Source organism: Triticum urartu, chromosome 5A (assembly GCF_056163025.1).
Source record: "Triticum urartu cultivar PI428250 chromosome 5A, HENAU_Tu73, whole genome shotgun sequence".
Taxonomy (NCBI): domain Eukaryota; kingdom Viridiplantae; phylum Streptophyta; class Magnoliopsida; order Poales; family Poaceae; genus Triticum; species Triticum urartu.
In genome coordinates, this window is record NC_141877.1 from 587,252,737 (window position 1) to 587,280,695 (window position 27,959).

A 27,959-nucleotide genomic window follows, 5' to 3' on the forward strand; every position below is an offset into this window, starting at 1 on the left:
AAAAGAAGAAGTTTTTTAACACAAGACACTAGTGTCAATCAGGGCATCTCCAACGCTATCCCCTAATTTGCCCTTACATGTTCAAACTTGACGGTCCGGACACTTTTATACCTTCAACGATATCCTTTGTTTGCATGTGAACTTAACTGGACGTCTAAAATCCCCTAGTATATTCCCAAATCAGGGGTTGTATAGGCGTGTCCGGACGTGTTCCCAAACACCGCCAACTTAGCATATGTACGTAAGGCGATTCCAACGCCATCATAAACTCATTTTTTACTCTCTCCATTGGACAAAGGGGTGAATAATTGATGGATAGTGTTGGATGACCGAGCACGAACAACATCATGGCGGTGTGTTTCTCCTTGCCTGCCTAGCCCAATTGCCCAAGCATGTTTCCGCCAGGGCCATCCACAAAACATTCAGATGTTGGCCACCAATTTTCTTCCTTTTTTCCCACTCAAATAGTTGAGGTTGTCACAGGAGCTCATACCATACCATCGTAAATGCACTTCGCAAAAAGTTAAGTTCACATTACAACTGACTTAAGAAGTTGAACGGATGAACATGAAGGAATAAGAACGAAACAACATTGAAATGTCATGAAATCATCATCTCTACATCAAAACGCCCATGTCGGCCTTAAAGACTACACAAACAACCCACTCTAAAAGCCATGTGCTAGAAAAATCCGAGGCACGTGTCGATTTACCGAGCACCATGTAATTATAACACGAATGCCACTGAAATTTGTTAACGATATTCACTGAATATTTGAAGTTTGCCACGGATTAACTATTCAAAATCAATCAGGCTGTTGCCACGCCCTTTCTTATTCGATTTCACAATGGGGTGGGCACACATCCCCCTGTGTTTGAAATACTTGTTTATCGTGAAGAAAGAGTGCAGCACCAGCTCCTCACCTAAACACAGAAATTTGAGGCATCCATGCATCCATCGCATCCACGTCGATCGACCGCTACAACTAATTTCCTGCTCGATCATGTAAACATCTTGTCACTTCTGACTAACGTAATACTCCCTCCATTCCACAATGTAGTATTTTCTCTATCCCCGTGCTTCAACTTTGACCGTAAATTTAACTATCAAGACTGATTGCGGCGGGAGCAAAAATTATATCAGTGAATTCATATTCGAAATAAGTTTTCAATTATATAATTTTTTCTCCCGTCGCAGTTAGTCTTGTTGATTAAATTTATGGTCAAAATTGGACTTCAGAAAACGCGGACGCACTATATTTTAAAATGGAGGGAATACGTTATGGTTACCCCGGAGAAAGTTGTGTTGCTTACCATGGCGAGTCTGGCCAACAACCAATCTAATCAATTAGGCCGCCCATCACCTGGGCTATAAGTTCCAGGCATCGACCCCTGTCCTTGCATCCCAACAGATCACAGACATCTCGCAGTCCCTTCGCAATAAACCATCTGAGAGAAACTCTAGCTAGGAGCTAGCCATGGCCTCCACCACGAGATTCCTGGCCATGATCATGGCGTGCACGCTCCTCGCCAGCATGATGTGCCATGCCGCTCGGCACTTGGCCGACACCACCCCGGCGGCTGCCCCACCCGCTGCGGCAGCTGTCTCTGGCCTCTCGGTCGTGCCGACTGTCGGTATCAAAACCGGCGGATCTCGGGTAGGGGGTCCCGAACTGTGCGTCTAGGCGGATGATAATAGGAGGCGGGGGACACGATGTTTACCCAGGTTCGGGCTTTCTTGATGGAAGTAATACCCTACGTCCTGCTTGATTATTCTTGATAATATGAGTAGTACAAGAGTTGATCTACCACGAGATCGAAGAGGCTAAACCCTAGAAGTTAGCCTATGGTATGATTGTTGTTGTTGGTCCTACGGACTAAACCCTCCGGTTTATATAGACACCGGAGGGGGTTATGGTTACACAGAGTCGGTTACAAGGAAGGAGATCTACATATCCGTACTGCCAAGCTTGCCTTCCACGCCAAGCAGAGTCCCATCCGGACACGGGACAAAGTCTTCAATCTTGTATCTTCATAGTCCAACAGTCCGGCCAAAGGATATAGTCCGGCTGTCCGGATACCCCTAATCCAGGACTCCCTCAGTAGCCCCTAAACCAGACTTCAATGACGATGAGTCCGGCGCGCAGATTGTCTTCGGCATTGCAAGGTGGGTTCCAACTCCGAATACTTCATAGAAGATTTTGAACATGAGGATCGTGTCCGGCTCTGCAAAACAAGTTCCACATACCACCGTAAAGAGAATAATATTTCCATAAATCTAATATGCTGACGTACCCCGTAGTGTGACATCACACCACAGCCAGGTCTTTATTCGAATCGTTTTTCATAACCAATCTCAGCGTGTTTGGCGAGGCTGTTTCCTTGGCACGTCTTGTCGAAGCAGAGATCTTGTCTCCTTTATTACGGGATTCTCATCAATACGGACGTGGGTAACCCAACCATGCCTATTGGTAGGACTCCTAAATCTTAGTCAAGTCCCAAATGGCCACGAGGAGGACGCTTGACATTCACCCTCTTTATAAAGGGGACAAGGCTTTTTCTTTTTTCCCTCTCGTGCTCAATCAAATCCTTCCCCCGCCTCGAGTTCTAACACCCAAAACTCAGGTCAGGTGTTTCGAACCTTCAACTATGTCCGGATCCAACCTTCAAGGTCGGTGGATGCCTTCCTCCGTCACGGAGGAGGACATCAAGAGGTTGAGAGAGGCCAGATATCTGACCGCCGAACTTTCGCATTGGCTGCCTGCCCGAGGGCAGGTCGTCCCTACTCCCGAACCCAACGAGAGCGTCGTGTTCGTCTCCCACTTCCTCCGAGGACTAGGCCTCGCTCTGGATCCCTTTGTTAGGGGTCTTATGTTCTATTATGGGCTAGATTTTCACGATCTGGCCCCGGATTCCCTTCTTCACATTTCGTCATTTATTGTCGTATGTGAGGCCTTCCTCCGCATTACCCCTCACTTCGGCCTGTGGCTCAAGACCTTCGATGTGAAGCCGAAGATGATCGATGGGCAGCACGCAGCGTGCAGAGGCGCTTTAATAAGAAAAATTGCTGACGCTCCATGGCCTGAGGGTAGCTTCCCAGAGGTGTCCGGATTGTGGCAATGGGAGTGGTTCTACATCACAGCTCCCCGAAGTGCCAAGTGGGTAGCTGCCCCCACCTTTCGCTCAGGCCCCCACCACAACTGACGTCATGGATCAGCAGGGGGGCTGAGCTGGGGTCCAGCCAAGGATGTGCCAATACTGCAAGGCCGTATCCGAGATCTCTTTGAGAGAGATTTCAGTCTGGTTATGGTAGTGCAAGTTATGCTAGTTCGTCGAGTCCAGCCTTGCAAACACCGGCCCCTTCGCATGTGGGAATTCAACCCGGAAGGACCGCGAGCTATTCAACACTTCATTGGCATGACGCCCGAGGAGATGTACAAATTGTTCTTCGGACCACAAATAATATGTCCGGACATCACTGAGGATGCAGGTCTGAGCTGCAATCGCCCGGATACCCAAGTAGCCCCGCATCCGAACACACTGTCTGTTTGTTTATCGCAACGTCGCCCTAAAAAAGCCGCTCTTTGACCAGGATTGGATAGCGAAGGCAAAGTTGATCAGGTGTCCGGCCGCCCTCCCTGAGACATCACCAAATCCCGTGCTAACCAGGATGCTGGAGATCGCGCCTTATCAAGCGCCCTCAGGAGAAGATAAGGGGGGGGGGGACAAGGAGGCTAGCGCCTCCGCGAAGGAGGTTAACCGGGGAGGAGGAACTGAAACTTCCTCTCCCCAGGGAAGGAAGAGGAACGCCTCTGAGGACCCGGAGACCAATGTCTCCAAACGGGGGAAGAAATCTTCGCCAGAGGGTCCTGCCCTGGGGGATATCCCAGCCACACTATGCCCTTAAGGGGATCAGCCCTCCACCGAGCTGTAAGTAAAAGGGTACTTAATAGTGAAAATATCTCGCCTTACTTCTGAGGAAAATAACCGAAGCATTTATCTTGCAGTTCGGATCTTAGCCCTTCTCAGCAGAGCTCGTCTTCAGGGGATCTTCTTCCAGTGATGATGGAGAGCGAAACGCCTCCCCCTGCCATACTGCCTCATTAGGCGGGCGACCCCGAGGTGTCGTCGCGGAGGGTTTTTCCTGATCCGGCAAGGCCAGAAGGTAATCCTATGGCCACCTGAAGTCCTCAGTATCCGGCTCCTGAAGAGGGCAATCGAAAGAGTCCGGTGCCGTATGGTGTACGGTCGGACGTACTGAGGGATCTGCTAGAGCAAGCGGCTATCTCAGTAGAGCACCGCAAGTTGATGGGTACAGTGATTGAAAGGATTTCGTCCGCCGAAAGCGGGTTGCATGAAGCCTTTACGAGTCTACTGACGGGTTTTGAGGTACGCAAAATGATGTACATTTTTGACGGTACCGCACATTTTTAGATGTGCCCTGCGTAGATAGTAGCCCCTGAGACTCTGGGTGCTGTCGAAGACAACAGTGCACAAAGGATCATAGTCCCAGGAATAATCGTGCTGCCTTAATATGCAGGTGGCGGAGGGTCCGGTGGCCAGCCGGACTGATGAGTTTGCCGAGCTAAAGCGGCAGCTTGACGTGCCAGACGCCGACATCGTACTTGTCAACAAGTGTCTTGACGAGGCACAGGGTATGTGATTCCTCCAGTGACACATGGGAAGAGGAGCATGATGCCAGTATCTATAACACGTGTGTGAATGCAGATGAAGCTGCGACCATGGAGAACCTTCGGGCAGAACTTGCTCGAGCCAAAGAACAAGCCAGGAAAAGCGATGCGGCTGCCCTAAAGGCAATCGAGGAGCTGAAAGCCGAACAGGCTGCTCACTGCCAAAGTAAGGAGGAAATAGCCAGGATGGCTGTGGAATTGAAGAACGCCGCTGACCGTTATGAGCTTCTTGAAAAGGAAGATCGAGCGAAGAGGACAGACCTGGAGAAGGCCACGATGGCGACCAAAGACACCCGCTCTGCAATGAGAGCGATGAAGGAGGACCTGCGTCAAGCCGGGGATATCGTGGCTGGGAAGCCCTTTATGCTGCGGATGAAGTTTGGAGATCCTCGGTACGCCCCTTTGGATTGGCTGTGGAGTTCTGCGGATGCATATCTGGACTTAGCGGCGAGTGCTGCCGATGCGGCCGAATACTTCCGAGATCAAAAAGATCATGAAGTGGAAAATTTATTATGGTCACAATTTAACGTTCCAGAGCATCCGCTTCCATTGACTGATCGGTTGGCCGAATGGGCTGAGCTGTATAGATTGTCCGGACTCGCCATGAGGTCTGTTGTGGATCATCTGTGGCTGGAAAGGCCAAAGCTGAATAGTTATTTTAGTTTGGTGCAACAGTTCCTTGGTGCGGTGCCGCACATCAACGCGATGAAGAGGTTGGCGTGCGTAGAGGGTGCGTGGATGGCCCTTGCCCGTGTGAAGACATACTGGGCGGAGATGGAGGCCACCGCCATTGCAGCCCAAGATTCGGACGAGAGCCGAGTACCTGCCGAGCACTACTTTCGAGAAGTTCTTGAGGGCGCTCGTTCAATATAAGCGCGGTGCTCGAAGAATATTATGTTCTAATGACATGTATTCCCATTGAAAAACAATGTTTTATTGAGTTTATCAAGGCTGTTTTTATACTTTTGCCCGAAAGTATTATGATGCCTCCTGTGCGGCCATTTATGTATATAACCTGAAAGATGGCAGTCGTCGGCTTCAGCCCCCACGCATATAATGCGAGGGTGCTCGCAGAAGACGCATGTTCACACTTGATCCAACGTCTTGGTCCATTAAGGAGGTGATAGCGCAGCAAACTAGGCAATCGGACTATAATGCTTTAACACTTTCACTTAGCCAGAGAAGTTTGACAGTGGGGCTACTATATAGCCCCTGATGGCTCTACGCTCATCCGAATTCGGGGTGCGTACATGCCTGGCCGGGAAATGACCCTTCGTTAAGGCGGAGGAATCCCGAAGATTCCGCTAGGTCATCGAGTGGTTGACTAGTCTCACGCTATATCATGACAGTCAGTTTTCGGCTTTCTCTACTGAGGTGCTCGTCCGGATGAACCAGGGCACAATCGCAGTAGTTCTCCTGGTGCCGCCCAAGCCGATAGAGCGGAACGTAAGGAAGCAAAACACAGGAGCCGGGCAAACCCAACATTTTACCAAAGACATGATTCAGAGCTGATGCATATAAGGCCAAACTCGCGACGCCGAACACTTCCTAAGGTATTCGGTCTTTATGATATAAACCGGGCTAAACAGTGCCCTTTGTAATAAGCCCTTGGTGTCCAGGTACGTGCAATATTCTGATGTGGCCACATGCCAATACGCCAGCTTCCTTCTTAGTTGTACTGAGAATCCGGGGGATGTGTATCAACAAGAGACAGTAAAAAAGGTTTACGCAGGGTCTTAATCTAAAAGGAATCCTTGGAACGGGTCCCTGCTGCACGTCTGCGCCTGTGTCTCCGTTGTGCCGTATCCTAGACGGGTGTAGCACGATGGTCATCTATAAAAGAGAGGAACTTAGCTGAAAAGTTGTCATGCAAAAGGTAGGTCATACTAAATAAACCATGTACAGTTCAAGATAAGTAAAGTTCAGCCTAATTGTCACTTGTTTACACACGTTGAGCCCCTTGTATTGTTATAGGGGTATAGCCATCAAATATGTATCAATTATATATAGCTACACCGGACTCGTCTAACCGTGTCCGTGGTCTTAACGACCTGTCAGATGCTCTAGTTGGGGAGGCCGTCTAGTGTGCCAAGGCGGCCACACGGTCTTTCGCGCGCAAGCAGCGCTCAATATTTCCATTTACTGTAATGACGCCACGTGGACCGGGCATCTTAAGCATGAGAGAAGCGTAATGCGGTATTGCGTTAAAGCGAGCGAAAGCTTCACGTCCGAGTAGTGCTTGATAGCCATTTTGGAACGGAGCGATGTGGAAGGTTAACTTTTCGTTGCGGAAGTTATCGGGAAAGCCGAATATAACCTCTAGTAGCAGGGAGCCCGTACAATGGGCTTCTGGGCCTGGCGTTACTCCTTTAAAGGTAGTATTGCTATGGCTGATTTTTGTTGGGTCTATCCCCATTTTGCGGATTGTGTCCTGATATACCAGGTTTAAACTATTGCCGCCGTCCATCAGGACTCATGTGAAGTGGTATCCGTGAATTATCGGGTCTAACACCAAGGCAGCCAATCCTACATGCCGGATACTTGCCGAGTAATCCCGATGGTCAAAGGTGATCGGTTTGGACGACCAGTGGCAGAACTCTGCGGTGATAGGCCCTGGGCCATTTGTCTCTAGGAGTGCCGCTTTGTTTCTCCCCTTCATCACGTGTAACACGTTTACTGTTTTGACTTTTGGTGGGAATTTCTTCTGTTCCCCAGTGCTTTGCTTGCGAGACTCGTCCTCGTCTTCGCTTGGTGTATCCCGCCCCTTGTGTTCGGCGTTGAGTTTGCCAGACTGCTTGAAGACCCAACATTCTCTATGGGTATGATTTGCAGGTTTATCGGGGGTGTTGTGGATCTGACATAGTTTGTCCAGAATCTTGTTCAAGCTGGACAGTTCGTCTCTGTTGCCTTTGGAGGGCAGCTTTTGCTGACCTGGCCAAGAGCTTCTGAATTCGGTGTTTACCGCCATGCTCTTCGGGCTGTCTTCTTTATTCTGGCGCTTGTTTTTGCTACATTGTGGCTTCCCGTTTCCGTCCCTGACTTCGGATGTACTTGGGTCGCTGGTGCTGCATCGAGCTAACCAGCTGTCCTCGCCCGCGCAAAAGCGGGTCATGAGGCTTGTTAATGCTGCCAGTTTCTCGGCTTTTGTTGGCCGAGGTGTCTGGCAAGCCATTCGTCTCGAACGTTGTGCTTGAAAGCTGCTAAGGCTTCGGCGTCCGGACAGTCGACTATTTGGTTCTTTTTAGTGAGAAACCTGTTCCAAAGCTTTCGGGCTGACTCTCCGAGCTGTTGAGTTATATGACTTAAATCGTCTGCATCCGGTGGTTGGACATAGGTCCCTTGAAAATTTCCCCAAAAAGCGTCTTCGAGCTCTTCCCAGCTTCCAATGGAGTTTTCGGGGAGGCTTTTAAGCCAGTGCCGAGCTGGCCCTTTGAGCTTGAGGGGTAAGTACTTGATGGCGTGGAGATCGTCTCCTCGAGCTATGTGGATATGGAGGATGTAGTCCTCAATCCAGACCCCAGGGTCTGTCATTTTGTCGTATGCCTCTATGTTTACGGTTTGAATCCCTCTGGAAAGTCATGGTCCAGCACCTCATCGGTGAAACATAGGGGGTGTGCGGCACCCCTGTATTTGGGTGTACCGTGGTGTTCGAATTTTTGTTGTGTTGCATTGCATGCTGGAGCGCGCTTGCTTGGCCCGTAGATGGATCTGGTTGCTCCGTCCTTTTGATGCGAGCCCTCACGTGGATCGCGTACTGGCTTGTGTGCGGCGTCGTTTGCCGCTCTATGTTGGCCACGAGGTCGTCTATCCGACCGGATGGCTGTTTTGTTTTTTGATTGCGGGGGATCTAAGGCCTCCTCATCGAATTCAGGTAGCAGCTTTCGCTTTGGGTAGCTCTTTGTGTGGCGACTACCGCCGTACTTTACTGCAGTGTTGAGTACTTCACTCCATCTAATTCTGAGTGTGTCTTGTGCAGCCCTAAGCCTTTGCTTCTGCTTTTTCAGACTCCTCGCAGTGGCAACAAGCCTTTGATGGGTATTCTGTTGCTCCGGGTGCCTGTCCGGTGTGATGTCATCCGGACTATTATCTTCGCCGGAGTCGGGTTGTTTGGTTTGATTCTTCGTGTTGCCGTGGTCGGAAGGTGGTTCAATGCCGTGTTTGTCGTCCGCTGGCTCACCCTGCTCTATCGCTGGGTCTATATGATCGTCGTTTCTGCTGAGGCGGGATTTGGAGCAGCGCTTACGCCGCCGCTTTGACTGCTTCTCGAGGGAACGATCCTTTGCTGCATCCTTTCGTTCCTCATCGTTGTTTTATTTGGGTGTGTCCACCATGTATACATCATATGATGAAGTGGGCGTCCAGTGCCCTGTGGGCGGTGGCTCCTGTTCGTCTCCTGCATCGTCGTCCATACCGTCGATGTCTTCGGAGTCGAAGGCGAGCATGTCGGTCAAATCATCGACATTGGCTACTAAGTGGGTGGTGGGTGGGCGGCGAATTTCTTCGTCGTCCGCATCCCGATCTGGCCGGCCATAGTTCGGCCAGGACTCTCCTGACAAGGAGAGAGACCTTAATGAGTTCTGTATGTCGCCAAAGGGCGAGTGCTGAAAGATATCTGCGGAGGTGAACTCCCTGACCGGCACCCAGTTGGATTCAATAGGCACGGGCGCAGGCGGTTCGGAGTCCGTGGCCGGGGAAGAATCCGACAGTTTGGTGTCACGGCTCCCATGAAGGGTAAGGTCGGTATTTGGCTCGATCGCCGCTGATGATGCGGCCTCCGTGGCAGGGTCTGTCCACCCGTCCTTGGATGGCACAACTGGCTCCGAATTAAGGGTCAGAGCGGTCGCCGGTGCGATCTCCTGAACACTGTCCGATGGTAGAGCTAAATCATGCTCATCGTGACCGTGCGGCGCACTCGGCAAGGGCTCGAATCCGTCGAAGATCAAGTCTCCGTGGATGTCGGCTGTGTAGTTCAAGTTTCCAAATCTGACCTAATGGACAGGGGCGTAGCTCTCGATCTGCTCCAGATGGCCAAGCGAGTTGGCCCGTAGTGCGAAGCCGCCGAATACAAAGATCTGTCTGGGGAGAAAAGTCTCACCCTGGACTGCATCGCTGTCAATGATTGAAGGAGCCATCAAGCCTAACGATGACGACACAGAGGAACTCTCAATGAAAGCACCAATGTCGGTGTCAAAACCGGCGGATCTTGGGTAGGGGGTCCCGAACTGCGCGTCTAGGCGGATGGTAATAGGAGGCGGGGGACACGATGTTTACCCAGTTTCGGGCCCTCTTGATGGAGGTAATACCCTATGTCCTGCTTAATTGTTCTTGATAATATGAGTAGTACAAGAGTTGATCTACCACGAGATCGAAGAGGCTAAACCCTAGAAGCTAGCCTATGGTATGATTATTGTTGTTGGTCCTACGGACTAAACCCTCCGGTTTATATAGACACCGGAGGGGGCTAGGGTTACACAGAGTCGGTTACAAGGAAGGAGATCTACATATCTGTACTACCATGCTTGCCTTCCATGCCAAGGAGAGTCCCATCCAGACACGGGACGAAGTCTTCAATCTTGTATCTTCATAGTCCAACAGTCCGGCCAAAGGATATAGTCCGGCTGTCCGGATACCCCCTGCTACCTCTTGAGCTTGCGTTGGTTTTCCCCGAAGAGGAAGGGATGATGCAGCAGAGTAGCGTAAGTATTTCCCTCAGTTTTTGAGAACCAAGGTATCAATCGAGTAGGAGGCCACGCTCAAGTCCCTCGTACCTGCACAAAACGATAGCTACTCGCAACCAACACGATTAGGGGTTGTCAATCCCTTCATGGTCACTTACGAGAGTGAGATCTGATAGATATAATATTTTTGGTATTTTTGGTATAAAGATGCAAAGTAAAAAGTAAAGGCAAAGTAAAAAAGCAAATCAAGATTAAAGTGATGGAGACTGATATGATGAGAATAGACCCGGGGGCCATAGGTTTCACTAGTGGCTTCTCTCAAGAGCATAAGTATTCTACGGTGGGTGAACAAATTACTGTTGAGCAATTGACAGAATTGAGCATAGTTATGAGAATATCTAGGCATGATCATGTATATAGGCATCACGTCCGTGACAAGTAGACCGAAACGATTCTGCATCTACTACTATTACTCCACGCATCGACCGCTATCCAGCATGCATCTAGAGTATTAAGTTAAAAACAGAGTAACGCCTTAAGCAAGATGACATGATGTAGAGATATAAATTCATGCAATATGAAATAAACCCCATCTTGTTATCCTCGATGGCAACGATGCAATACGTGCCTTGCTGCCCCTTCTGTCACTGGGAAAGAACACCGCAAGATCGAACCCAAAGCTAAGCACTTCTCCCATGGTAAGAACTACCAATCTAGTTGGCCAAACCAAACGGATAATTCGAAGAGACTTGCAAAGATAACCAATCATACATAAACGAATTCAGAGAAGATTCAAATATTATTCATAGATAGACTTGATCATAAACCCACAATTCATCGGTCTCAACAAACACACCACAAAAAGAAGATTACATCGAATAGATCTCCACAAGAGAGGGGGAGAACTTTGTATTGAGATCCAAAAAGAGAGAATAAGCCATCTAGCTACTAACTATGGACCCGAAGGTCTGAGGTAAACTACTCACACTTCATCGGAGAGGCTATGATGATGTAGAAGCCCTCCGTGATGACGGCCCTCTCCGGCGGAGCTCCGGAACAGGCCCCAAGATGGGATCTCGTGGATACAGAAAGTTGCGGTGGTGGAATTAGGTTTTTGGCTCCGTATCTGTTCGTTTGGGGGTACGTAGGTATATATAGGAGGAAGGAGTACGTCGGTGGAGCTCCGAGGGGCCCACGAGGCAGGGGGTGCACCCTGGGGGGGCCACCCTCGTGACCGCCTCTCTGATGCCTTGGCGTAGGGTCCAAGTCTCCTGGATCACGTTCGGTGAGAAAATCACGTTTCCGAAGGTTTCATTCCGTTTGGACTCCGTTTGATATTCCGTTTCTTCAAAACACTGAAATAGGCAAAAAACAGCAATTCTGGGCTGGGCCTCCGGTTAATAGGTTAGTCCAAAAATAATATAAAAGTGGAAAATAAATCCCAATATAGTCCAAAACAGTAGATAATATAGCATGGAGCAATCAAAAATTATAGATACGTTGGAGACGTATCAGGCATCCCCAAGCTTAATTCCTGCTCGTCCTCGAGTAGGTAAATGATAAAAAGAGAATTTTTGATGCATAGTGCTACTTGGCATAATTTCAATGCAAATCTTCTTAATTGTAATATGAATATTCAGATTCGAAAGATTCAAGACAAAAGTTTATATTAACATAAAAATAATAATACTTCAAGCATACTAACAAAGCAATTATGTCTTCTCAAAATAACATGGCCAAAGAAAGTTATCCCTACAAAATCATAGAGTCTGGCTATGCTCTATCTTCACCACACAAAGTATTTAAATCATGCACAACCCCGATGACAAGCCAAGCAATTGTTTCATACTCTAACTTTTTCAAAACTTTTTCAATCTTCACGCAATACATGAGCGTGAGCCATGGATATAGCACTATAGGTGGAATAGAATGGTGGTTGTGGAGAAGACAAAAAGGAGAAGATAGTCTCACATCAACTAGGCGTATCAATGGGCTATGGAGATGCCCATCAATAGATATCAATGTGAGTGAGTAGGGATTGCCATGCAACGGATGCACTAGAGCTATAAGTATATGAAAACTCAAAAAGGAAACTAAGTGGTTGTGCATCCAAGTTGCTTGCTCATGAAGACCTAGGGCAATTTGAGGAAGCCCATCATTGGAATATACAAGCCAAGTTCTATAATGTAAAATTCCCACTAGTATATGAAAGTGATAACATGAGAGACTCTCTACTACGAAGATCATGGTGCTACTTTGAAGCACAAGTGTGGTAAAAGGATAGTAACATTGTCCCTTCTCTCTTTTTCTCTCATTTTTTTATTTTTATTTTTATTTTTTTATTTGGGCCTTTTCTCTTTTTTTATGGCCTCTTTTTTTATTTGGGCTTCTTTGGCCTCTTTTATTTATTTTTCATCCGGAGTCTCATCCCGACTTATGGGGGAATCATAGTTTCCATCATTCTTTCCTCACTTGGGACAATGCTCTAATAATGATGATCATCACACTTTTATTTTTCTTACAACTCAACAATTACAACTCGATACTTAGAACAAAATATGACTCTATATGAATGCATCCGGCGGTGTACCGGGATATGCAATATGACAATGATGAATGTGTCATGATAAACGGAACGGTGGAAAGTTGCATGGCAATATATCTCGGAATGGCTATGGAAATGCCATGATAGGTAGGTATGGTGGCTGTTTTGAGGAAGGTATGTGGTGGGTGTATGATACCGGCGAAAGGTGCGCGGTATTAGAGAGGCTAGCAAAGGTGGAAGGGTGAGAGTGTGTATAATCCATGGACTCAACATTAGTCATAAAGAACTCATATACTTATTGCAAAAATCTAGAAGTTATCAAAGCAAAGTATTATGCGCATGATCCTAGGGGGATAGATTGGTAGGAAAAGACCATCGCTCGTCCCTGACCGCCACTCATAAGGAAGACAATCAATAAATAAATCATGCTCCGACTTCATCACATAACGGCTCACCATACGTGCATGCTACGGGAATCACAAACTTTAACACAAGTATTCTTTAAATTCAAAACTACTCAACTAGCATGACTGTAATATTATCACCTCCATATCTCAAAACAATTATCATGTTTCAATCTTTTCTTAGTATTCAACACACTCAAAAGAAAGTTTCACAAATCTTGAATACCAAGCATATTATTAAGAGACTCTCAAAATAATTTAATTGAAGCATGAGAGATCAATAGTTTCTTTAAAACAAATCCACCACCGTGCTCTAAAAGATCTAAGTGAAGCACATAGAGCAAAACTACATAGCTCAAAAGATATAAGTGAAGCACATAGAGTATTCTATCAAATTTTAATTCATGTATGGCTCTCTCAAAAGGTGTGTACAGAAAGGATGATTGTGGCATACTAAATCACAAAGACACAAATAATACAAGACGCTCCAAGCAAAACACATATCATGTTGGTGAATAAAAATATAGCTCCAAGTAAGTTACCGATGGAAGTGGACGAAAGAGGGGATGCCTTCCGGGGAATCCCCAAGCTTTGACTTTTTGGTGTCCTTGGTTTATCTTGGGGGTTCCATGGGCATCCCCAAGCTTATGCTCTTGCCACTCCTTGTTCCATAATCCATCAAAAGAATTCTCCCAAAACTTGAAAACTTCACAAACAAAACTTAAAGTAGAAAACTCGTGAGCTCCGTTAGCGAAAGAAAACAAAAGACCACTTCAAGGTACTGTAATGAACTCATTCTTTATTTATATTGGTGTTAAACCTACTGTATTCCAACTTCTCTATGGATTATAAACTATTTTACTAGCCATTGATTCATCAAAATAAGCAAACAACACACGAAAAACAGAATCTGTCAAAAACAGAACAGTCTGTAGTAATCTGTAGCTAGCGCAAGATCTGGAACCCCAAAAATTCTAAAATAAATTGCTTTGGACGTGAGGAATTTATCTATTAATCATCTTCAAAAATAATTAACTAAATAGCACTCTTCAAATAAAAATGACAGCAGTTCTCGTGAGCGCTAAAGTTTCTGTTTTTTACAGCAAGTTCAACAAGACTTTCCCCAAGTCTTCCCAACGGTTCTACTTGGCACAAACACTAATTAAACACAAAAAAACACAACCAAAACAGAGGCTAAATAATTTATTTATTACTAAGCAGGAGCAAAAAGCAAGGAATAAAAATAAAATTGGGTTGCCTCCCAACAAGCGCTATCGTTTAACGCCCCTAGCTAGGCATAAAAGCAAGGATAGATCTAGGTATTGCCATCTTTGGTAGGCAATTCTTTGATGAGGCATCTATTTCCCTTAGGAATTTCTTTATTTCTAGTGATTATTAAACTTTTAGGCACAAGATTGAAAAATTCATTTGTAGCAATTGGTTCCTTAATGATATCAAAAAGATTGGGATGAATACTTATAGATTTAAGATCCGCAGTTTCCTTAGATGATTCACCCTTATTTTTAGGAACATAAATAAGCTTGGCAATTTTAGTATGAGGACTTGGAGTATTCTGTATGGAAGAAAAAGCGGTTCCCAAGTTTGTAATGATACCCTCAAGTTTACCAATTCTAGTAGAATCTAAGTTCATCTTCTCATTAACTATGGGTTCCTTTTCCTTAATATTTTTCAAAGTCATTCCTACCTTATATCCATATTGAGTAATTTTATTGTGGATCTTTTTATCTAGATTTTCAATTAATTCAATAGTAGCAACTTTATTTTCAATAATTTCAAGTCTTTGCATAACATACTCCAAAGTTAACATGGTTCCATTAACCAAAAGAGGTGGTGAGCCAAATAAATCTAACATAGCATTATAAGAATCAAAAGTATGGCTACCCAAGAAGTTTCCTCCGGTAATGGTATCGACGATATATCTATACCAAGGATTAACACCTACATAAAAATTGCGGAGAAGAACTAAGGTGGATTGCTTCCTGGTAGATCTATTTTGAGCATTGCAAATTCTATACCAAGCATCTTTTAGATTTTCTCCCCCCCTTTGTTTAAAATTTAGAACTTCACTCTCGGGAGACAACGGAGAAGATATGAGACTAGCCATGACGACAAGCAAACAAACTAGCACACGAGCAAACAAGAGCAAACGGGCAAAAGAGGCAAATAGAGAGGGAGGATAGAGATAGAGAGAGAGAGAGGGTGAATAAAACGGCAAGGGTGAAGTGGGGGAGAGGAAAACGAGAGGCAAGTGGAAAATAATGTAATTCGAGAGATAAGGATTGTGATGGGTACTTGGTATGTTGACTTTTTGCGTAGACTCCCCAGCAACGGCGCCATAAATCCTTCTTGCTACCTCTTGAGCTTGCATTGGTTTTCCCCGAAGAGGAAGGGATGATGCAGAAGAGTAGCGTAAGTATTTCCCTCAGTTTTTGAGAACCAAGGTATCAATCCAGTTGGAGGCCACGCTCAAGTCCCTCGTACCTGCACAAAACGATAGCTACTCGCAACCAACGCGATTAGGGGTTGTCAATCCCTTCACGGTCACTTACGAGAGTGAGATCTGATAGATATAATATTTTTGGTATTTTTGGTATAAAGATGCAAAGTAAAAAGTAAAGGCAAAGTAAAAAATCAAAGCAGGATTAAAGTGATGGAGATTGATATGATGAGAATAGACCCGGGGGCCATAGGTTTCACTAGTGGCTTCTCTCAAGAGCATAAGTATTCTACGATGGGTGAACAAATTATTGTTGAGCAATTGACAGAATTGAGCGCAGTTATGAGAATATCTAGGCATGATCATGTATATAGGCATCACGTCTGTGACAAGTAGACCGAAACGATTCTGCATCTACTACTATTACTCCACTCATCGACCGCTATCCAGCATGCATCTAGAGTATTAAGTTAAAAACAGAGTAACGCCTTAAGAAAGATGACATGATGTAGAGAGATAAATTCATGCAATATGAAATAAACCCCATCTTGTTATCCTCGATGGCAACGATGCAATACGTGCCTTGCTGCCCCTTCTGTCACTGGGAAAGGACACCGCAAGATCGAACCCAAAGCTAAGCACTTCTCCCATGGCAAGAACTACCAATCTAGTTGGCCAAACCAAATGGATAATTCGAAGAGACTTGAAAAGATAACCAATCATACATAAAAGAATTCAGAGAAGATTCAAATATTATTCATAGATAGACTTGATCATAAACCCACAATTCATCGGTCTCAACAAGCACACCGCAAAAAGAAGATTACATCGAATAGAACTCCACAAGAGAGGGGGAGAACTTTTTATTGAGATCTAAAAAGAGAGAAGAAGCCATCTAGCTACTAACTATGGACCCGAAGGTCTGAGGTAAACTACTCACACTTCATCGGAGAGGCTATGATGATGTAGAAGCCCTCCGTGATGACGGCCCTCTCCGGCGGAGCTCCGAAACAGGCCCCAAGATGGGATCTCGTGGATACAGAAAGTTGCGGCGGTGGAATTAGGTTTTTGGCTCCGTATCTGTTCGTTTGGGGGTACATAGGTATATATAGGAGGAAGGAGTACGTCGGTGGAGCTCCGAGGGGCCCACGAGGCAGGGGGCGCACCCTGGGGGGGCCACCCTCGTGACCGCCTCTCTGATGCCTTGGCGTAGGGTCCAAGTCTCCTGGATCACGTTCGGTGAGAAAATCACGTTTCCGAAGTTTTCATTCCGTTTGGACTCCGTTTGATATTCCGTTTCTTCGAAACACTGAAATAGGCAAAAAACAACAATTCTGGGCTGGGCCTCCGGTTAATAGGTTAGTCCCAACAATAATAAAAAAGTGGAAAATAAAGCCCAATATAGTCCAAAACTATAGATAATATAGCATGGAGCAATCAAAAATTATAGATACGTTGGAGACTTATCACCCCTTAATCCAGGACTCCGTCACCGACCATGCCCACGCTACCACCGATGCCGGCTGTGCCGACGGTGCCGGCCTTTACTGTGCCACCTATGCTGACTGTGCCCACCGTGCCGCGGGTGACACTGCCTCCCATGCCAGCTGTTCCTGCGGTGCCCAAGGTGACGATGCCCCCAATGCCGGCCATCATCGTGCCTAAGGTGACCATGGCACCGATGCCCGCCGTCGTTGTGCCTAAGGTGACGATGCCACCGATGTCCGCCATTCCTTCCATGCCCAAGATGACACTGCCGTCGATGCCTTCTATCCCGACCGTCAACGTGCCTATGCCATTCCTGGCGCCACCTCCATCAACTTAGGAGTGCCACGTGCATGGTGACGCATGCACCATGTCGACGGTCACATGCTCCCTTGTTCCAGTGGCTACATCACTTTGTTGCTCATGTGAAGTATTTGTATTGTTTGCTTTACATTTCAATTCAGTCGTTAGTTATTGTGTGTTGATATTAAAGGGGTGTTCTTGTCCTAGTATATACGCAGCATTTTAATTTATTTACATGTTATTTATACCTTTATGCCTATACCTACTAATAAAGGAATATTGCTAATGGTGGCTGTGGATGGAGGCGCAAGGCCAGGGGATGTGGAGGTCGTGCACATGCCAATCTGGGTGCGTATCTTCGACGCCCCCCGATCATGTTCTTTGAGGCCGTGGCTCGTTTGGTGGGAGGTGAGCTAGGGGAAGTTCGTGAGGTGGATGCTGACAAAGAGGGGAGGATCTGGGGGAGTCGATAAGGGTCAGGATTAAACATGATGTTGATGTACCGCTGGTTAGCAAGTTAGATTTCCATGAGAGGGGAGAGAATGTGATGTACCGCCTCAATGTAAAATATGAGAGGCTACCTCGGTTTTGTAGTTTCTGTGGACACCTTGGGCATGGACAACGCGAATGTAAGCTGCCGACAAACCTCCAAAAGATGAGGTTTTCAACAGCGCTGCGTGCTTCCCCGTTCAAGAGAAGCTCTATGAGAGGAGGGTTCGTAGTTCCAGAGGCAGCTAGCGCAAGGCGGTTCCTGCATTTTGAGTCTGAGAACATGGGGGTGGCTCTGTCAGCGCCACCGAGGCTAGCAGCAGAAAGGCTTAGAGGAATTCCCGATGATGTGCTTGCTGGCCCATTGGTACAAGAGGCAATCGCGGTTGTCAATGCGATCAAGCTAGGGACAGGAAAAGAAGAGGGAGAAGGCGATGCAAACTAGGGCAAGTCGCCAATGCAGACTGAACCAGGAGAGAACCGAGATGATGTCACAACACATACAAATGAGGAGGAAGAGACCAAGCAGAATCCGGGCCAGTCTTCAGAACTTATGCCCCAGGCCAAGACCGCAAATGATGCTGACCCTCAGTACCCGCCGGGTTTTGAACCAGTGCTCCAGAATGCTGCTGTTGCTGCCATCATGGCTGGCGCACCTTCACCATTGGGTGCGCCAGATGTAGCAGTGGGTCATGCCATGCTGAAGGCCCCCCGGCCCTGCAGGTGTCCAAACCTAGAGAAACAACTCTGAATGGGAAGAAGAAGAAACGGTACAAGAAGCACACAAAACCTGAACCTTCAACCAATGCCCTGGGCACAAGGGATGACCATGTGCAGAAAGGGGATGATGGGCTGGTGTATGCCAAGAGAGGAGAGGTCCTGGACCAGAAGCCTGATCCGGTGCTGGGCAAAAGGGAGTCTCGAGGACAGGCTCATGCTGTTCATGCAGGTACTGAAGAGGATGGTGCAAAATTGGACCAGTACAAGAAAAGAAGGGGAAATGGAACATCAGAGGGGCAGGGCAACAATGGTGCGGATGGTGGTTAGGAAGCAACCGAGCCCGGGGCTCTCGGTCGACTGGTGGCACTACAAAAAAAGACACATCCGTGACATTTTGGGCCGAACGAAATTTTTTCTGTCATACATATGACACTTCTATGACGATAATTGTGACAAAACCTAGTATCATCATAGATGTGGTGGGCTCCTACTTCTATGACAAAAAATCATGACAGAAAATGGGCTTTTCGTCCTGGGCGGGCCGGAGACGCAGCTGCATGACATTCTTTGCGCCGTCCATGACGGAAAAAATCGTGGTAGAAGCGAGGGGGAGGAAAATTTCGGGGAGTTCTCAATTACGGTGGGAGGTCGGGGGCCGAGCGACGCGCGCTTCTCTCATACACATACGCGCGTGTGTGCGAGGCGTTGGCTCTAACTGAACCTGAGCGAGGCGTTGGGCTCTAACTGAACCCGAGCGATTGCACTGCAGGCTACGCGTTACTAAACCCGAGCGATCGATCGATGGCTGTTAACTGAACCTGATCGAGCGATTCCTTCGCTACTGCTGCTAACTGAAGCCGATCGATGCTGCCTCTGGATGAACAGTGAGCGTTGCGGGGGGGGGGGGGGGGGGGGTGGATGAACAGTTCCCGGTGGGGTGGATGAACATGACCCCGTGGTGTTGCCTCTGGATGAACAGGACCCCGATCGATCGAGCCGGTTGGGGCTGGATGAACAGGACCCCGTGGAGGGCTGGATGAACAGGACCCCGTGGAGGGCTGGATGAACAGGACCACCCCGTGGAGGGCAGGATGAACAGTAGACGGTGGAGGGCAGGATGAACAGTAGCCCGTGGAGGGGTGGTTGAACAGGAGCCCGTGGAGAGGGCTGGTTGAACAGTAGCCGGTGGAGTAGCGCGTGGTGGAGGCTGGATGAACAGGAGCCCGTGGATGAACAGTCGCGGGTGGAGGCTGGAGGAGGTCGACGGTGGATGAACAGTAGCTCGTGGAGGCTAGAGGGGGTCGACGGTGGAGATGAACAGTATCCCGTGGAGTCCCGTTTTGCGGTACGCCACACCCCTCCCGATGAACAGGACCCCCGTTTCGACCGTAGGAGGTCCGTTACCTCCGTTTTGCGGTACGCCAAACCCCTCCCGATCAACAGGATCCCGTTTCGAACGTGGCCGGTCGAACAGAAGGCCGTTTCCTCCGTTCTGTGGTACATCAGGCCTCGTTTCCATCGCCTGTTCCGCCCAAGCCCTCCCGATGAACACGATGCATTCCGTTGCCTCCCCATGAACATGACGCATTCCGTTGCCTCCACATGAACACGACGACGACATTGTTTCTCCGTTCCAACCTAGCCATGTACACGAGCCCTGGCCGTACGTATGCGCGAGTAGACGTTCGAGACCCCGCCCGTATGTACACATACGTGGCCGTATTTTCTTTCTTGCACCCTGGCCACTGTACGTACGTGTACATGCTACGTGCGCGCCTCTACTACGACACGTGCGCGCCTCTACATCGACTAGTATATATGTACGTACACGTTTGCGACCAGAATGACAACGCTACGTACGCTTCGACCAGGTGGGTCCCGACTGTCAGGCACTTCCTTGCGTGCGAAGATGTAGCTAGTGGGTCCCAGCAGTCAGGGGCAAACTTTTTTTTCGCAAAATACGGTGGCCCGTCCGATGGGTCCCCGCTGTCAGGTGGAGGAATAATTATTTTGCGTGTAATAAGGAGGCACTTCCTTGCTACGGCCGTGGACCCAGCTGTCAGCGTCTCCACGCACAGTACTCTTCCGATGGAAGTCGGTTGTTGACCACATTGACCACGCCGCACCGAGAGCACTACGGCGGTGGACGACGGTGAGGCCTAGGAAGGGGACGACGCGGAGCTAGGGAAGACGCGGCATCGGAAGCCCGCGCGGAGAAGAGTATGAGGGTTCACTGGTTCGGCTGCGGTGTGAGGCTGCCGTCGCCGCAGGGCCTGGCCAGTGGTGGGAATAGTAGGGGGCGGTGATGCCTCCGCGGCAGCATAGCCGACCACGGGAGGCAGGAGCATGCGGCACGACCGGCGCTGCTTTGGGCGGCTGGAGCAAGAAACCAGAGGTTGAAGAAGCACTACGACCGTTGGATGGACATCGTACGGTCACTGGAGCTAGAATCGTTCATATTGACTAAGTTGACAAAGCCCTTCATCCCCATCAACTTGGTAGGCCCACAAGTCAGCCTCCCACCAAGGTGGGTCCCAGCTAGCCGGGGGAGTATTCATTTTTTTGTGCGTAATAAGGATGCACTTCTGGTGGGTCCGAGCTGACAGCGGGGGGAACGTTTTTTCACGAAATATGGTGGCCCGTCTGGTGGGTCCCAGCAGTCAGGGGGAAACGATTTTTTTCGCAAAATACTGGTGGCCCGTCCGGTGGGTCCCCGCTGTCAGGTGGAGGAATAATTATTTTGCGTGTAATAAGGAGGCACTTCCTTGCTGCGGACGTGGACCCAGCTGTCAGCGTCTCCACGCACAGTACTCTTCCGATGGAAGTCGGTCATTGACCACATTGACCACGCCGCGCCGAGAGCACCACGGCGGTGGACGACGGCTAGGCCTAGGAAGGGGACGACGTGGAGCCGGGGAAGACGCGACAGTGGAAGCCCGCGCGGAGACGAGTACGAGGGTTCACTGGTTCAGCTGCGGTGTGAGGCTGTCGTCGCCGCAGGGTCTGGCCAGCGTGGGAATAGTAGGGGGCGGTGAGGCCTCCACGGCAGCACAGCCAGCCACAGGAGGCAGGAGCATGCGGCACAACCGGCGCTGCTTTGGGCTGCTGGAGCAAGAAGACCAGAGGTTGAAGAAGCACTACGGCCGTTGGATGGACATCGTACGGTCACTGGAGTTAGAATCGTTCATATTGACTAAGTTGACAAAGCCTTTCGTCCCCGTCAACTTAGTAGGCCCACAAGTTAGCTTCCCACCAAGGTGGGTCCCAGCTAGCCAGGGGAGTATTCATTTTTTGTGCGTAATAAGGAGGCACTTCCGATGGGTCCGAGCTGACAGCGGGGGGAACATTTTTTCGCGAAATACGGTGTCCCGTCCGGTGGGTCCCAGCAGTCAGGGGGAACGATTTTTTCACAAAATATTGGTGGCCCATCCGGTGGGTCCCCGCTGTCAGGTGGAGGAATAATTATTTTCCGCGTAATAAGGAGGCACTTCCTTGCGGCTGCCGTGGACCCAGCTGTCAGCCTCTCCACATACAGTACTCTTCCGATGGAAGTCGGCCGTTGACCACATTGACCACGCCGCGCCGAGAGCACCACGGCGGTGGACGACGGCGAGGCATAGGAAGGGGACGACGTGGAGCCGAGGAAGACACGGCAATGGATGCCCACGCGGAGAGGAGTACGATCGTTCACCGGTTCGGCTGCGGTGTGAGGCTGCCGTCGCCGCAGAATAACAGGGGGTGTGGGTGAGTAGAGGGATGCCCTGGCCAGCGGTGGGAGTAGCAGGGGGCGCTGAGGCCTGCGCGGCAGCACAGCCGGCCACGGGAAGCGGGAGTAGGCGGTCCCGCCGGCGCTGCTTTGGCGGCTGGAGCAAGAAGATCAGAGATTGAAGAAACACGACGGCCGTTGGATTGACATCCAACGGTTAGGTCTGCTAGAATTCTTTGTTGACGTATATAATAACTAAAAAAATCTTGCATACGCGTCAACTAAATAGGCCCACAAGTCAGACCACTCCCTCTTTTTTTAATAATTTATATATAGCTCATGGCAACTTCTTATGCAATTTATTGTAGTAGTTTTTTTGGTTGGCCAGGGCCAATTTCGCATATTTCTGTGGGTTCCAAACTATTTTTAATACCGAAATGTCGAACCAGATTTAAAGTACTTTGAAGATATATTTCAATTAGGTTAAGGCCCAGTGAAATAGGAATCTGAAAATGTAATAAAATTCAGAAATTATAAAGTAATTGCCAATTTGTCATCTGTTTTTATATTTACAACCCATTTTATATTACTTTCAAGATTTGCAGGCGTTTTGAAAGAGTTGCAGCCCATCAGAGCGTAGAAAAATAAGTAGGCCTGGATTGGGTATTCTTTAGAAAAAATAAACTGGGCACATTTTCACAAAGAAAAAATAGCTGGGCTGGTCACATGGTGAACATAAAATATAAGCCTGAGCTAGACGGGCCACAGCCCAGTTCAAACCCTGCTCCGTCTCAACAATACCAAACAAAAAAATACTGCTCGAGTAGCTACATCCTAGGTGTCAGCCGATCTTGTGATGTTCTCTTGTCTATTGACTATGTACGCTCACAATGTCGTGGGTCCCAGATGTCAGGAAAACACTAGGAGGAAGCATTTTATTTTTCCATACGCTGACGTGGTGGGCCCCTATTGTCATCCTCTCCACGTACTTCTGCCGATTCCTGTTGTTTGTTGACCATGTTGACAATGCGAGAGGGCGGCGCCGCGGCGAGCACACCAAAGCGCGCGGAGGACGTCAGCATTAACGATTTAGGAGACGGTGGGGCGGTGATGCATGCACTGAGGCGCAGCCAGCCGTGGGAGGCGGAAGCAGGCGGCCCCGCCGGCGCTGGTTTGGTTTTGGCGGCTGGAGGAAGACAGGACTAAAGAAACACGACAGACTGTAAAAGCAGCAGGAGTACTTAACAACCTTAACTGAAACCAGTAGGGGCACTTAACAACCAAAGCTGAAAGTAGTATGCGTACTTATACAGGTTCAACCGTACAAAGCACGCCTCAAACAGTGCTACTTTGCCTACAGTTAACCAAGGGTGAGGCCGCCAAGCCCCACGACAAGGCCTAGGCGCCACCCCGCGCATCCACAACCTTCTAAAAGCGGCTTCATCTCGCAACGTGGTCAATAAACAGGATATTCGCTTTAGAGCCATGGAAAAGCATGAACATAATCTTCTGTCCTATTCTCCAAGATGGAAAGGCCTTCATTATTTGAGACCACCCATGAATAAGTATCTTTTCACCTCCAAGGGAAATTGAGTAGGTCGACATAAACATCATGTTGTAACCAAGCGCAAGTCGACCATGGTCAGGCATCTGTATAGGAACAACAGAACTCGGCAGTTCCTATTTCAAGAAGATCACAGCTGTAAAACTGTGTATAAGCAATAGTTTATGAACAACATATATAACAGAAAACAGCTCGTACCATAAGTTTCTCGACACAGTTGGACCTGTTCAACGAGTGCAGCAGTGGCACACATATCCCACGTGGCCTTCCACCATTGAAACGCCCCACAAGGACCTCAAGACGATCAATAAAGTGTAGGAACTTGTGGATGTCGATCCAGTCAACTTCAGTGCCATTAGTAACAACCGAGTTATTACAGAGTAACAAACGAGCAGACTGCTTAACTCTGAAAAAACCTACACGTGCCACCAATTATAAGAAAATATTAGTTAGAAGTAGCATCTTCGTGAGACATTCGTTGCTACTTCTAAAGTTAAATTGTGATTAGTTAGACAGAATAGGTGGATTAAGAAGTAATCGAGGCAACAAGTAAGAACCAGATACAAAACTAACATGGATGAACAATTGGAACGACGTCGGGGTGGAAGATCGCAGTGAAGATGAGACCAGGTTCTGCTATTTCCATCAACATTCGTGCGCCAACTTTCAGTCCGTAACACTTGAGAAAGTTTATCCAAGTTCAGCCATAAAAAAAGCAGCGATCTTCTTGGTTCATGAACCCAACTCGGAACTTATATCCATGGCTTGTCTTCACTGTGACCATTAAACTAGTGTATTCAGTTATGGCAAGGCCGAGCATCTTGAGTACATGTGTTCTGGCAGAGCAAATAATACACTGCAGGAAAATGCGGTGTTAGGATGAGAAGGAACAAGTGTGGCGTCTCGCCGAGGGCGCAAAAACCTGCAGGGTACTCACACTTTGGGCACTGCAAATGAAACACACTAGATTCAGTAGGAAGAAAAATGCATCAACAGAGGCGGCTGCCATCCTAGGATTACCTGCGACCAAGGGACTTGGGTTTATCGGGGATGGATGAAGAATTCGTACCTGGTTCTCCATGAGAAAACCCTATGCAATCGCCGAGAGGGGGTTTTCTCTGAACAAGCAGACGAGGGAGAAGGGGATTCAGGGCCAGTGAAATATTGCCGCTTCGTCCGTCCAGCTCACTGCTAAAGCTGGAAAGGGGGGGTTGTGATTTGACGGCTCATTGGGCATTACTGCGGCGCTACGACCGGGGTGTGTCTACCGTGAAGTTGTGCACTCTAATTTGTGCATATGGCACGTGGACCCCGTTGCCGGTTGCCCCACATATCAGCGAAAGGAAGTAGAAAGACATGAGTAACTAGTTACACATAAATATATATTTTGACAGAGAGATACTCTCTCTGTAAAGAAATATACAAATATTTTATATCACAGGCTCACCTTGCCGAGAAATATACTCCCTCTGCAACGCACGGGCATTATGGGGGTTCAGCTGAGAATATAATACTCAGATTTTTTTGAGGGATAAAAGATGCTTTATTGAAGATTAACAGTCATAGGTATACAAATAATTTCGGGGGTTCCTATGAGCCAAAGATGGCGTCCACATGGCAAAGAAGTAGCAGCTTTTGCGAGCACATGCGCTTCAACATTACACTCGTGTTTTTCATGTATGATCTCCATGGTTTGGAACATATTCTTCTTCATCTTGATCTCGTCCATAATAACTTTGCTGGGCCCCAAGTATGCCTCTCCGATATGCTTGACTGTTGCTGAACAATCAATGCTAATCTGAACTTGTTGCAGGTTTAAGTCAAGAGCCAGAGATAGCCCCTCGCAACATGCCATTGCCTCTAGGATCTCTGGATCAGTAACACTTTCGCACACCAGTGCCGATGCTACAAGGAAGAAGCTTGTATGATCCCGGCTCACAACTGCCAGGGCTCCCCTTTCACCATTGCGAGATAACGCAGCATCAACATTCATCTTCACCCAACCCACAGCTGGAGGAGGACGCCACTTCTGCATGAGCTAGTGCTTCTCGAAACCAGGTTCTGGACTTTGGGCCATAGGCCGACCCTGCATGTTTGGGGGCCCACGTGTTCTACCTCAGCGCTTTTCATATTGCAAGCGATCGGTACGGCGCTGGTTTTAGATGCTGTCGCAAGGCGAATACACAAAATTGAATAAAGCACGGCAGCTGTTGGAATGAAATCGAACGACAGTTCCTAACCAGCAATCATAGTTGCAATTCTATGAACGATATACCATGTGATAAATAATACCATCGTACTACTTATACACACAGGACACTTGTTTCACCATGCCAGATTATTACATCAAAATCTCTCGGAGGATAGATCAGTTAGGCAGTTGCGTGCTGCTACTGAAGAATTTCAAAGTTGATTTGGACCAGCTCTCCTTGCCGAGAAAGTTCCATTTTGACATCATCCCCTACCGTAAGATATGATTTAGATTTGGACCTTGACCATCCTTTAGCATCAATCATCATGCGACCATCCTTTGTACTTACGATATTGTTAGGACCCGGATTCCAAGTCACATCGATCTAGCCGGTAACACCTCATATCACATTGCGGCCTCATGCACGGTATCCCACGGGTGTCGCCTTACCATGGCCCGGGACCGTTTGCGCCTTTTGGCTCACGTATATGATAGTGTCGCTAGCATCCATATGACAGAGAACCCGGGCCGACATAGCTAGTCATGAATCCAAAGCGGCACAGACCTATGGAGACAGACATACATGAATCACATCGAACATGTCGGTCATCAGCGAGTGAATCCGGGCTGTAGCACTGGGCTAATAGGACTCCGGGGAACTCAGGCTGTAGCAGGCTAGGCAGGACTCCGGATGTCACCGCGTGACATTTCCCTGACGGGACAGACATAGGAATGAAGTGAAACACATGCCGGCCAGTCAAGTGTCCTGAGCAGTAGTGCTGGGCTAGCAGGACTCCGGTGAACCTCGTCAGCGACGAGCTCCGCGACAACGCATGCGGGTGAGCTACGTGCAGTTGCTACGTGGCTCGAGAGAGGGAACGAAGAGGGTGGGGAGGTGGCTGAGCTCACGGGGGTCACGTCGAGGCAGTCGGCGAGGTCGGGGACGAGCTGATGCAGCGGGGACGTTGAAGGGGATCTCCGGTGGCCGGAGTTGAAGACGAGCTCGGTGCAGCGTCTCCGGGGCGAGCGAGCGCTCGGCGATGGGTCGAGGCGAAGCAGTGGACGACGGCCGAACCTTTTGGCACAGCGAGGCAATGAGTGGACGGCGGTGGCTGCGGGTTTCACGACGGCGCGGGCGCGGCTGCGCCGGCCATGGCGTTGAGGGAGCGAGGGAGAGAGACAGGGGGAATGGGCGTGTCCAGGGGCTCGGGGCGTCGACGTGGAGGTCGTCCAGACGTCCAGGGCGCGGGCGGCAAGCAGGTGGCGCCGTGGCGAGCTCAGGCACGCCGGCGTTACCTCCCTGCCTGCCTGGCGGGGAAGAAGCAGCTGGCTGGCGCGGGCCAGCACAGTGCTGGGCCGCCAGGTGGGCCGGCTGGTGGGCTAGGTGGGCTGCGCCAGGTAAGTTCCTCTCTCTCTCTCTTTTTTTTGTATTTTTATTTATTCTATTATTTCTGTAACTTCAGGGCTTTATTAAAAATGCCAGGGCATTCCCAAAAATCATAAAATTAATCATGGCTACTGCTTAGATTATATCCAACAACAAACATTTTAGTTTATGATTATTTGAGCATTTAAAATATTTTATAGCATTGAAATGCCCAAATGCAAATACTATAAGAATTAATCCAATGACCTTAAGACGTCCTAGAAAAATGTGCACCATTTTTGTCAAAGGTTTTAACCCAAAAAAGGGTGGGCTTTTTAGAAGGGCATTTCAGGTTCATTG

The 27,959-nt window shown here is 48.5% G+C and overlaps 1 protein-coding gene across 1 annotated transcript; it reads left to right on the plus strand.

The window, feature by feature from the left end:
• Nucleotides 1-1,458: 1,458 nt before the first annotated feature.
• On the plus strand, nt 1,459-17,600 carry LOC125507400 (uncharacterized). The gene is made up of 2 exons (XM_087521884.1): nt 1,459-1,623; nt 17,258-17,600. Exons 1-2 carry the CDS (start codon nt 1,478-1,480, stop codon nt 17,598-17,600), a joined length of 489 nt encoding a protein of 162 aa, XP_087378010.1. The 5' UTR covers nt 1,459-1,477.
• The last annotated feature ends 10,359 nt before the right edge of the window (nt 17,601-27,959 follow it).